This window comes from Trachurus japonicus, chromosome 13 (genome assembly GCF_045865225.1).
Source record: "Trachurus japonicus isolate A0001 chromosome 13, Traja_1.0".
In the NCBI taxonomy this organism is placed as follows: domain Eukaryota; kingdom Metazoa; phylum Chordata; class Actinopteri; order Carangiformes; family Carangidae; genus Trachurus; species Trachurus japonicus.
In genome coordinates, this window is record NC_140919.1 from 20,450,727 (window position 1) to 20,464,131 (window position 13,405).

The following is a 13,405-nucleotide window of genomic DNA, read 5'->3' on the forward strand; positions in this document are numbered from 1 at the left end:
TTGCGTGGGCAGAGGGGCTGTTAGAGACGGCTCATGCCTGACAGGTTGCACTCAGCCTGGGTAAGGAATGTTGGCCAGTAGTTTGGAGCTCAGGGCATGGAGCTCATCAGTCAGGGCAGTGTCCTGGCTGTCTGGCCCCCAGCCGAGGCTGTCAGGAGACGGGTAGACCAGGGTTATCTCTTCCCTTCCAAACCTCTAGACCCCGGGACTGTCAACTGACTCTCATCTCATCAGTCAAGATTCATTCCAATCTCGACCTCGTTAGTATCTGCAAGTCCTTGCTTTACCCCATCCCTGTAACTAACTCTCTGAAATACTTGTTTCTTTCAGAATCTGTGAGGTCACGCTGGTTCTCTATGCTCTCCAAAGAAATGCTTAATATGTGACAAGACAACTTCAACAATTTTGACACAGTAAATTGGAGTTTTAAATAATATTTCAGAGTAACTGAAGTGTCCTTGCGGTTTTAAGAACTAAAGGTACATATTATAAATTAACATCTCTTGCAGCTCTCTACTGTGCCTGATCTAATAAATCAGAGATGCAGCAACAACAGCCTGAACATTAACGCTATTCCACTTGACACAGCTGGTGTCTCCTAAGTATTACAACTTTTACACATTGGCGGCTTTGCACTTTTATCACCTCTGGCTCTCTTTGTCCCAGCATCATTAATAATGGCTGCCATTCAACCATGGGTTGCACTTTTATAAATCCCATTTCAAACACACAAATCACTCAGTCTGCTCCTGAATTCTGGTTGATTCCTCCAACAAACTTTTAGCTTACCACTGTGACCCGGGACACGAAGATTTGTTCTGAGGAAGGACCTAATAACACAAAAGTGCACTTGAGGTGAATTCCCTGTTTGATGCTAGTCACAAAAAAACATGGAACATGAACTCAAGAATAACCTCTGGACACTTTATAGTGGCAGAAAGCTATTAGGACTGATTTGATCAGACCTTGGTTTATTTAGCTGAAGGCTAAAAGTTCAATCAGAGTCGTTTATTTCAGAGAATTGGGCCATTTGTTGCAAGTGGTTACATAGTTATATTTAGCTGGAAATGAACTTCTAATCAGGGACTCCCCTAAAGGAGGATGCCTCAGCCTTCCCTATCCATGACCCAGTTTTGTGTTACACAATTCTCATTAACTCAAGCTTAACCGGGACAGTTGACCATTCGTAGTAAGATACATTTTTGTCATACTTTATAGCAGAAGTGATCAAATATGTCTGGAACAAATGAAAAAAGTGAAAAAAAAGTGCGCACATACAGTATGTGTACACAATTGTGTGTAATATATTTGATATAAACTTTGTTTTGCATTGACTTACATCTCTCATCACATGCTTGAAGGCAAGTTGGAGAGTCAACAAATCATTCTTCCCAAACCTCTTTGTGGCCTTCTTAAACCATTAGCTTTAATACAGCTCTTAAATATCAGTATCACTATTTAATAAAACACAGTTATTCACATCATGACTTCCATGCCTTTGCTCACAACTTGATAATTAATACTCCATTGTTTCACTGATATGCAGATGTGAGGAAGACAGCATTGTCTTTGGGAAGCGTAGAGCTGTTCAGCAGCTGATAAACTATTCCCTCCACCTGTTCCAAACTTTTTCAGTGCATGCCAATTACAACAGGTTGCAGAGTTCCTCCTCCTCTTCTGTCTTTGAATATGAAAGAGTGGGCGATGTGTGTGTCCATTAATTATAAAAACTGTTTTCTGGCATCATGTCGGGAGCACTCCTTTGTTTTAAGCTCTCATTTTCCCGAGCTGTCAGACCCATGTGGTGATGTGATAGGGGGATTGTTAGTAAGAGAGGAGGAGGATAGAGAGGGGTGGGGGTGTCACAAACAGGTAACTTGCAGAGGTAAAGCAACAATAGAAAGGCACATACAGGAAAAAAAAGACCAATCAAGGAAAAGTCAACAGATGCATTATAACTGTTTGCTATTTCTAGCAAGACACTGTGCATAGATAGATAGATAGATAGATAGATAGATAGATAGATAGATAGATAGATAGATAGATAGATAGATAGATAGATAATATTTTAAATATTCCATATTTTTGTATGCCAAGGGAAGACTTTGTAATCCCACACATGAATCGCTGCATAAATATGCATATGACCTGAAACGATCCCATTTAACTGTCATGTGCGTCTGATATTTGCTTGTTATCAACACATAAAAATAGATAATCACATAGACATACAGTGCTGTAGATTACCACATCCATCTGCTGTCCTTTGAACAGCAGGGTGGTGTCCTCAGCGGTGAGAGCGCTGTTCACCCCCTGCTGTGTCGGCAACAGCTTTCAACTGAAACAAAATAATGAATAAATACAGACCCAAGTGTGCTGCTTTCTATGACCCCAGCCTCTGATTCCTCGAGGAGGAGGAGGAGGGGATCATTTTCCTGGCTGCTTTGAATATTCAGTTTCTAGGGAATGCCTTTTCTGTCACCGGCAGAAAAATGATGAAAGATATTGGAGACAATTTACTCAGCACAGCACAGAGTATAAGTATTATCCAGCTGTATGTGAAACTATGTGTGTATTAGGAGGACATATCTATATCAAACTGCAAAGTTGTCAGAGATCCCATCATGATGTTATCATACAGTATTTCAAAAGGGGATGAGACTGTGCAAAATAAAGGAAACCCTTGGTGTCTAAACACAGGTGATGGCTCTATAGACAGGAGTAGGAGAAACTGGAGATCCGGATGTGATGAGGAGTAATGGAAATCTTGACCTGACTGGATATGAAGACTGGAGGTGGATGGTGTCGGGGTGGGTGGGGGGTGTTGATTGAATTTCCCCTTAATTTATCTTTCATCAGAACTGTGTCCATCATTTTTCATTCAAGTCTGTCCGGGGTCACCTTCAGCAAATTCAGTGGATCAGTTGGTTAGATGCAAAAGTTGAGAGTTGACCTGAGGGTCAAGCTGAACACTGAGGTTGTTGGCATGGCCTGTGATTGATTCATGGCCAGTTCATCTGCTAAGTGATAAATGCTCCTGTCACTTCAAAAGTTAGATGATGTCAGGCTTTTTGGATCTCAAACTCCACTCACTGATGTCATCATTTAAGAACAAACTTGTATTATTAAAATGACTTTGTTTTCCGCTTCCTCACATTGCAACACATAGCATGACTCTCCTCCTTCTTCTCCCCTGCGTATATAGCTCAGGAGGAGGATTTTCGGCACTACTGTGCATCATTGTTTGCTGTTCCTGTCAGCAGTGATAGAACTGAGGCTCAGATTACTACACCTGCACCGTGCCTTGTCATAGAAGTCTTGGATGAGGTGAGAAGGACTAAAGCATTTTATTTTAACAGAAATGTTTTACGTACATGAACGTGCACAGGGAATCTTGACACGGAGGCACGGGGGGAGTAGACACAAACTTAACTCCTTGCTGACAAAATTATATTTTTCGTTTCCATCTCTCTTGCTCACGTGTTACAGCTCTGATCTGTTTTCTTCTCTACAGACAGACAGAGACATAAATGGAGTCTTTGTTGCTGAACACAGGACAAACAGAAAGTGAGTCTCAATTTAAAAAATATATATCTACTGTGACCTCACTAGATTCTTACCACTCTGACACTGCACAATTTTTAATGGCTACATCTGTCTTATCCGTCTCAAAAGACAGAGCAAGGTTTCTATCCACATATAAGGGAATTCTACAGAAGGTTTTTGAAAACAGTTTATTAAATAATTTAATATTTATTTATGATTTATTAAATAAGATTGACAGTATCTACATTTATTATCGATCAAATCTTGTTCAATGCGCTTTCAGCTTGCAGTCAAGAGAATACTCCACGGAGACGATCTGTGCCTCTGAGAAACAGGAGTGTTTGAACTGTATATAAACAACGTGAGCTCAAGGTGTGCTTGCGCTATACTAAAAGAATAACTGAATAGGGTTCTTCGATGTATCGCTTGCCCAGCATGTGTGCAGCAAAGATGATAGTGTTATACTGTAATTATTGGCATTCAAACTTTTATGATCCGTCTCAACAAATGAAACACATCGAGACTTGCTAATGGAAGGGAATTTTTAGTGATGCATGATCAACAGTCCTGATTTTGCAGTAGATTTCTATTGGGAGGGAATTTTGTTGTTTAAATCATGTTGCCTTTTGCCTGTGTTGCAAAACAAATTATATTAGTAGTTTGATTCAAAAATGTAATAGCATAAAAGTAATTTATGAAGATTTGCAAGTAGTGGGTAAACAATCAGAGGAACAGCTTGAACTTTATGTTCTTTTTTGAAATGGAGGAGAAGATGCTGTCAAACCTATTCATCTCTTGTCATATGTTAAAGCTTAGTGTTGTTAACATCTTCACAAAACAGAGAAAGGTTGATGGAAAATGGTGGTGGACAGTCAGTGGTTGGGAAAAAAAATTAGGGATGTCCTGACTGATTGACTTTCTTTCATTAAAAACACATGATTAGTATATTTGGAGTAATGCTCCTAGTCACCAATCACCTTCAAACTGATCAGGTGTGGTTAAGGGTCTGTGTCTGTTGTGTAGTGTGGTGTGAGACTAACATATGGCATCAGCGATATATGCAAAAATTGATCAAATCAACCAATCTCACTTATTGAAGGTCAGTGGAAAAACATGTGATCAGGGCATCCCTTGGAAAAACTTTTTCAGTATTAATCAATACCAGAAAGTTATGTATAGCCCTTAACAAGTGAACATGGACTCACTCACAAAGTCCTGTCTTACGCTGTCTTAGGATCTCCAGCAATGTGAAAGCACTGGCGCCCCAAACCAGTGGTGGGTCCTTAAGAGTCAACCTCTCCTCTCCAACTCAACGACGCAGACAATCCAGAGCGCCATCACAGTCTGAAACAGCCCAGAACCTCCGTCTGTCTAAGCCTCAGACTTCACAAGCAGAGAGCTCAATGAAATGTAAGTGATGAGTTGAAAGGCAATGCATTCTGTAGAGTTTTCTGTTGAGGGGCTGATGGAAAATGAACATTTTAAAGGTGTACTTTTTCAACATGTAGTTACTGAAAGAAATACATAATTTGAGTTTCAGTGAGTTTGAATTCAGCATCCAAATGATTTTTGGGATTTATTTTGCTTTGGTATTTTATGTACTCTTACACTTGTTTACACACATTACGATTCTATAAATGAGAAAAACTGGTAAAGAAAGTTTTAGGAATGTTCAGTATGAATGTTTTTTTTGCTGAAGTTATTCTGAACAATTTTCCATCAACTGACCTGCAAAATAAAGCAATTAATCACAATAAAACATTCAGTTATCTTTTGGCATTCTATTTTCTAAATGTATCTTCCGCAATCTGATATGTGGCTATGCAACCTCACTGTCAAAATTTACAGCAGAACATGAAACAGGATGAGGAGGGAGAGAGTGACAGGGTGGTGTTGCACTGCAGATGTAGCTGAACTCAGAATGATGTGACCTGTGCAGGTTTTAAAATATATAAAAAATAAATGGCTGGAAGAGATATTATATGTATCCAAAGATTAAAATAAGATATAACAGAAGGACTATGTTTATAATCCTATACTGGTGGAAAATGCCTGTGTCTGTATGTATTTGAGTGCTCTTTTCTTCAAATTATGAGTGACCACATGACTGCAAAAGATATATTTGTATATATTGTGTCTATTTTATTCTCCACAGCATCAGCCTCTCAAGGTGTACCATTAGCATCCCCTACTGCTGCTGAGCCTCGTTGGTCTTCAAAGACATCAATCAAGAAACCAATCTCAATGTCACAGAAGTCCAATCGTTCCCAGAGCGTCCACAAATCAAAACCTGACGACGGGTCACCACAACTTTCCCAAGTTGAGATCCCTAAATTCTCGTCCCCTCTCTCATTTCCACCTGATGTGTCTCCATTGGCTAGTACAAGATCATCAACCCCAAAAGAGCATCTCTCCCCCTCTCCCTCCATATCGCCCTCGCTTAGGTCTACGTTCACATTCACACCATCAGGCTCCACTGACTTAACCTTATTGCCCCAGGTTAACCAGTCAACCCCATTACAAAAAGGCCCAAACTCATCTCTGTTGCCAGAACAATTCCAATCTTCCAAGTTATTCCCAGGACCAATCTCATCACCAAAGCTTTTGCAATCACCACCAAGCAATCTGGAGTCCCCACAGCAATCCCAAGAGTCGTTGTGTGACCCAGAGTGTCTCTTATCTGTTAATCAATTGCAGCTGCCTCACTTTTCAAACCCAAACCCACAAACAAAAAGCCTGGGACCCAGTCCGTCACAAACAACCCCTGTGCCGTTCAGGGCACCTGTGAAAACCCCATCAAGATCATCTCTATTTTACGAGTCTACTCCAGATGTACATTCTAGCTATAAGTCAGCTGAGGATGCCCCTGTTTTAATGTCCTCTACCTCCATCTCTGGTGACCATGAATTAGCGACGTCCCATCAGGATACAGATGCATACATCCCATCGTCTTCACCACACCCCTTAAATGTCACCCACAGTCCTCATTTAGCTGTGGAAATGGCAGAGAAATTGAAGCTATCAGTAGGTAAGTGAATTGTGATAATGAGCTTTGTGTTTGTGTGAGTGTGTGTCTGTGTGTACTGATGTTGTTGAATGTGTGACAAGAGCACCAATTATTCTTGCATGCAATCTGGCTTCAGCTCTGCTATGGTTGCATCACCTTATTTGAGCCTCTCGAGTGCATGTTGAACCACAATGTGATGATGTTGTTTTGGACTACACTACAGATAGCAAAATGTGCATCTAATTGAGGGCAGTGACTACAACTGGAACATCAGATGCCACGCCTCCTCCCATCACTAGAGCATCCCACAAAGCTCCTGACTATTTACATAAATAACAACACATGCAATCAGAAAATCAGTCCTCCCACCTTCATATTCATGCCAGTGATACAGTTCTTCGCTCTTGAGACTCAGCTCTCTCCATGAAGAATTCCTTGTTATTCAAAAAGCATTTGCCAATTTGCACCTCATATAATTAACAACTCCAAGATCATGTTATTTGGAAAACACAGTCAAGAAAGAGTTGTGGTATAATTTCACCCTCTAGCAAAGTAGAACAAGGAAGACATTTCAAATGTGACATGCTCTAAAGAGGCATGCATTAGTTTTAAGCAAGTAATGGCTGTGGGCAATTTCTCTGCCCATAGACATACTTACTTTCCACTGCATTACTACAGCGCATAGTGTTTTGTAATACTATATTATTATTACTATAATATTGATTTAATTTTGCATTTAGAGACAGTATTATTAATTTGCACTTTCAGAGACCAAATCATTTCCAGGAAACAAGTTTAAAAAAATAAAGAAATGAATAAAACAGGGGAATAAAGAAAATAAATGTATTCATATCTACGGATGGGGAATCACACGTCTTTCCAGTAAAGCAACTCGTGATAGAAAACGTTGTCATGCTTCATTTTGCCTGAACACAATTCTCAATGGCCAGGCAGTTTATACGAATAAAGTGCTTGAGGATCTCAGCAGTAATGGCTTCCTTTTATTCCACCGGGCTGTCAAAGCCAATTTAGATTCAACCATAAAAAGTGTTATTTCTCCTTTTAATATCGATTAGAGTATTAAGTAAATACCTGACATAATGCTACAATAGACAGGAGGGTAATTACATTGTAAAGGAACACTCACACACACACACACACACACACACACACACACACACACGCACACGTTTTCTCTAGGATTTACTGATGTGAATCCATATAAGTCCTTGTCATACATGCAGGTGCACAGTCACGCACACATACATAGGCACACTTACACTTAATCATCTACTTACGCTAGAGTACTTAAGATATACATAACCTTTGTTTGCAATGTGTTTTTGCTGACTATGTTTGTGTGGGTCTCGGTGTGCATATGTGTGGATAGGATATGGTTTTCTGACAGCCCTTTTTCGAAAAGATCAGGGAATGTTTTAATGTCTTTTAAGAATTAGAAAATTGTGCTAACACACTTGATTTAAATGGAGAAACTTTCATTAAAGTTTGGTGACAGTTTAAATGAGCCTTTTCTTCACAGCTCTTTCTCCGTCTTACTTTTGATTCTCTCAGTCCTACTTTCTGACTTCACAACTCTAGCTGTCTTTCTCTGTTCGACAATCAGCACTTTCCCTCATCCTTCATTTTCCTTTCCTTTTTTCAGCTCTTTAACCACTCTGACACTGAATGCTGCTTTATCAGCTTATTAGAGCTTGATGCGTGTGGCAACGCCAAGGACACTCAGATCGCATTTTAGATGTTTCCTTGGATGTTTGAGATGAAAATGTTGCTCCAGTGGTTCAAAACACGATAAATCAAGGACAGTCGATGTTCTCTTACAGTTCACCTTCAAAGTTGATACAGCACTGTTTGAGTGATAGAAACACAATATTTTATTAGATTTTAGCCCAATATTTTGAAAAAATATTTTTACACCTTTAAATCATATTTCAAAGCACAGTTGTTGTCCTCTAAAGATATGTCTGTATTTTTCATGAAGACAGTGACGATGAAATGTCCAGCGATAGCCTGGGTCTGACTGCACATGAGGAGGTTTCTTCAGATGAAGAAACACAGACACATGGATGTTTAACAAGAGGGAGATCCAGAGAAGAGGCGCAAGATAATTCTGCCATATCTCATCGAGGAGATTCCTTTGTTCCCACAGATGCGGAAGGAGAAAAATATTTGTGGGCTGATGAGCCAGAACAGCTGTCTGAACCAACCATGGTAACATGTTTTCATATTCCCATACACTTCCTGCTTCTTTGAGGGGTAACATTGAGGTATGTAATAGCACTATTTTCTGGGGAGCACAAGTGTTAATTCAGGTTATTTTGCATTCATGGGGCTCAAATACAAGTATGTTTTTAAGTGGTTGTCAAGCTGACGGAAAGCCAGCAATATGAAAGATTTCAGTGTAAGCCAATATAGTAAATATTAACCTACTAAATCCGTCAGTACAACACCAACTTAAGCCTTGTGTAACAAGTGTACCTGGTTTTTGAAGAGGTACAATCACTAATATGACAGAATATTCTAGTTTTTATTGCATAAAATGGATTTTCTTGTATAATTATACAGGGGCTGCAGTAAGATCATTGGCTTGTTAAATTACAAATGATTCTTACAGTAGTCAAAAATGTTTGATAGCCAATAAATGAACAAAAGAATTAACAAAGAGATTATAATAGTTAGGTGCTGGAATAGTAAAATATCTTTTTGAAATATCTGAGTGCTGGGTAAAAAGAATAAATGGGCGAGTTTTAGAAGTTTTTAAAGAACCACATCATTACAATAGACATAATCACTCCATAGAATGAGAAGACTCCAGTGACATACAGTTAGAATTTCTTATTGTAGCTGACCTGATCTATTAGATAACATTTGTACCACACTAATTACTTTACATTATTCATCTATAGCTCAGAGACACCTAAGGCTGTGGTGTTAAAGGTGCACACCGTTGAGAGAATAAAAGAGAAACTGAGTGGATTAAAAAGACACTGTTTGAATGGTCCCAAATGACCTATGAGCCATTTAATGGTATGAATACTTTATACTGTGACAGAGGATTGGAAAAATAAGGGGGGTAGAGCTTTATTAAAAAGCTAGAGCAAAATGAGGTTCATGATTGTGAAGATGGTGGTTATCTCTGGCCCCTGGACCTAAATCAAACTGCTTCTAAAATGATTAGATGGTGATTTTTTTTTCCAGCTCTTAGACTTAGTCTTCTGTGTATTCTACTGTACTTTCTTTTCCCCTCTTTTATTCATCCACACTTTACGTATTTATTTTTGTCCCTATATTCTTCTGCTCTTCCATGTTTTTGTTTTACTCTGTGGTTCAGACAGCTAGTCAAACACTGCATCCTTTTTGTTATGTGGAGACACTGGTCTGCACAAACTCCATTTTTTTTTCTTGCTACACAATATCATTGCGTTCAGTCTCTTGGCATTTCATTGTTATGCCTCTCCTCTTTCTTACGCCCTGTCTTCCTCTTGTCATTCTCCATCCTTGCTCCTTCTCGCTCTTAACAACACTATTCCCACATGCCTTCCCTCCTATTTTCTCCGAGCCCATCTGCAGTGTGTCTTGCGATGCTATGGCTAGCATGCTAATGCATCAGATCTAATCTTAACCAAACAGAGCTTCCTCATTTTACCTTCGTCTCACAGGAAGCCACTTTGCGTGGGAAGAACTGCTAGCCCACCATGCCGTTGTGAGATGCTCTTACCAGCTCCAGGGGTTAATTAAAAATCAATTCATCAAGTGGAAACAAAGGAAACGGGGACAGAAGGGAATAATCTTCAGTGAAAGACACTGGCTTATTAATATGCATTTACGCAGTCGAAGATGAAAAAACACAAGTTTTAACACCCTTACCTGTCTTAATAAAAGTTAAATTGATATTGAATTTCATTTTGTCCTTTGAACTGATTTTGTTAGGACAGAAATGAAACTTGAGCCATGAGACCAAAATATTAATTCCTTATTCTCCTGTACTCTCCTCACTCTATTTCCATGTCCCTGCCCTCACACTACCCCCGAATACACCCTTCGTCCCATCCCCTCCTCATCCACTTCCATAATTTATTTCTGCTTCTTCCTTCTGTCCCCTCTCTCTTCCTCACACGATCTGGCTTTCTGCTTCACTCCTTCCACTTATTCCCTTTTATACCATTTAATCCCATCTTCCTTCCACCCCTCCGTCCCCTGTGTCCCTCCATCTGTTTCCATTTCCCCCCTAGGTGATGCACAACCAGAGTGCTGGGTCTGGATCAGAGCATTTCTGTGATCTGGATGGGTCTTCCCCTCTGGGTTTGGATTTGAATTCTGGTCACTCTGACACACCAGAACACACACACTCTGACCCACGGCGCACATGCCAAACGTCACCACATGACTCAGACCGAACAGGTAGATCAGAGTGTTTTAATGTGTACAACATGTATGTGATTTCTCATGATCCTATTATTTAGGGGGGGGGGGGTTCTTTAAAAATGTTCATAGTTTGCTATAAACTACATTAGAAAGTGCCATTGCTGTTTTTGTGCTTCAAGAGATTAGATTGTGAAGATTACCTCTGTGTCCAACTTTTGCCTGGAGATACTTTCCAATTTACGAGCGTTATTCATATCACAAAGGCCTCATAATAGGATTTAGAACAAATATGTAAAAACATAGAGCTTACAAGAGAGATGAAAATGAGTTTTAAACCCAGAGGAGTATTGGCTGTGTGGTGGAAAACGAGAGATGGGGGACAACACCGATAATTTACCGCCGGTGGGTCTAGGGGGAGATTTCCTGAGATTTCTTTTGATTTTGTCTTTGTGTGTGTGTACATGTGAGTATGTCTCACCCCACTTGTTTCTTTTAGCTAAATATTCAAACTTTTATTGAGTGCTTCATTTTCTGAAACTTAAAGGTAAACACAGACATACTCTGAGACCTAAATAGACCCCTATCCAAAAACTTGTGAATGTCCATGTTTCATCACAAGGACACACACATGCAACACAGTCTGTTGTTGTTTCTTTCCCATCTTAAAAGTGACGATAGCATTGCCTGCATACTTTGCCTGGCGCACAGTTGTTTTGACTTTGAGGCGAATGTTGACGGCACATATTTTCAGTTCAATGTCATATTTCTTTTATGGCAACCTATTGTACAGACAATTCTGGAAATATTATTTGCAATATATACAAAGCTCAGTGCAGTGCAACTTTGCGGGGAGTTTTTTGTGTAATTTTTTGTGTGTTATCTATCACTACCTCCCATAAGAAACTGCATAGACATTTAATTCCATGCTTTCCTCCCCTCCCCTCCCTCTTTTTCTCATTGCCTGGTCACCTTGAACTATACAGACTGCTGTAACAAAATACTTTTTGAAACTTCTGATAAGTGTCTCCAGTAGACCAAGATGTAACGAAAGCAAGGAAAGTACCCCCAAGGTAGCCTACATGATAAATTTCCGGTTTGTGACCAAAGCATAGACATCCAGAAATATTCTCTAACACTAGTGATTTGTAAATTGGCCATGTCTGTGAGGTGCTCAGACTGCTCAACAAATCCAGCCTGCCCCTCAAAATTGCACCTGAGTAAAAGTAATAATTTCGGGATCAAATCAGAAGCAATAACTTAGCTACATGCTGCTGATTACACCTTGTACTCTTACGGTAAAGATACTCTTTTGATTGAGCAAGGATTTCTAATTCATATTTTGTTTGCTCAAGTAAATTGCTTCCACCCAAAAACGATCCTATCAACCTCATCCTTCATCAGGTCTCAAAGCCCAGCTTCTCTCTTTTTCACTGTCAAGTCTGTGTTAAATGAATGAGGTGGACAGCGAGAGACTCCTACAAGGGCACCACTACTGTCCTCGCACCATGCAGCCAGCCGCTTGTCAAACCCCGCGCTGTCTCTGCCACCATCGTTAAAGCCCCAAAGTTAATGAGAGAGAAAGGTTAGAGAGGAGTGATATCACCTTGACAACACTCCGCATTCATTTATGTCGCTCCATTCCTCCATCTGTCTCCTCTATTTTCCTCTTCTTTTTTTCCAGCCAGGGCTGAGGTCCAACAGGTTTTATGTGTCTGCTGCTCTACCTCTGCACCTCTCTCTCCTTTTTGCACTTACTCTCTGTCATCTGGTCAGTCAGAAAATGAGGTTGTTAGTGTGCAGTTTCTGTCTCGTGTGCATCCTGTCAAAGAGGAAGACAGAGAAAGAAAGGAGACGGACAGACAGACAAACCTCCATAGAGGGTTAGATAGAGATACTGGCAGCTGCATGTAGACACAAAAACAGTAAGATGAAAAGCAGACAAATGAATGAGGAAACAGACAGAAAGATCGGTAGATGAATAGACAGCCACCCTGGAAGATAAAAGGCAAGATGAACAAAAGACAGACCAACACACTGACAGAATTCTAGTGGTATCTTTGTGTGCGTTTTAGGTAATTGTTGTTTCCCAAAACAGCTTTAACCCTCTTGGTTTGCTTTTTGGGAATTTAGACACTGACTGTCTGACTCTTGCTCTTTCCCTCTTTCATTTGCAGGTGATTTAGACTAGTTAGTAGATTCTCTAACCATTCAATATTATTAATTAATTGGCTAACCACTGGAGAGTAAGAAGAAAACAACAGTAATTGCAATGCAGCTACCAGGATTGGCAGGGCAGGCTTGTTTAGCAATATCGGTACAGTACAGATGCTGCCCCAGGATAGACAAATTGATTATTGTATCAAATATAATTGACAACATTCACTTACATTCATTTATATATTTATTAGCATTAAATAGCCAATAGATTCTGTTTAAAAGGGGAACCTCTTCACAGTCACAGGTTTCTAT

The 13,405-nt window shown here is 39.8% G+C and overlaps 1 protein-coding gene across 1 annotated transcript in view; it reads left to right on the forward strand.

Moving 5' to 3' along the window:
- Window positions 1-13,405, forward strand: part of zbbx (zinc finger, B-box domain containing) — a 50,922-nt gene that overhangs the window by 30,900 nt on the left and 6,617 nt on the right. The window contains exons 12-17 of the mRNA XM_085796667.1: window positions 3,206-3,327; window positions 3,515-3,570; window positions 4,781-4,956; window positions 5,702-6,574; window positions 8,553-8,782; window positions 10,804-10,972. Coding sequence (XP_085652793.1) covers window positions 3,206-3,327; window positions 3,515-3,570; window positions 4,781-4,956; window positions 5,702-6,574; window positions 8,553-8,782; window positions 10,804-10,972 — 1,626 coding nt within the window. The remainder of the gene's footprint in view (window positions 1-3,205; window positions 3,328-3,514; window positions 3,571-4,780; window positions 4,957-5,701; window positions 6,575-8,552; window positions 8,783-10,803; window positions 10,973-13,405) is intronic.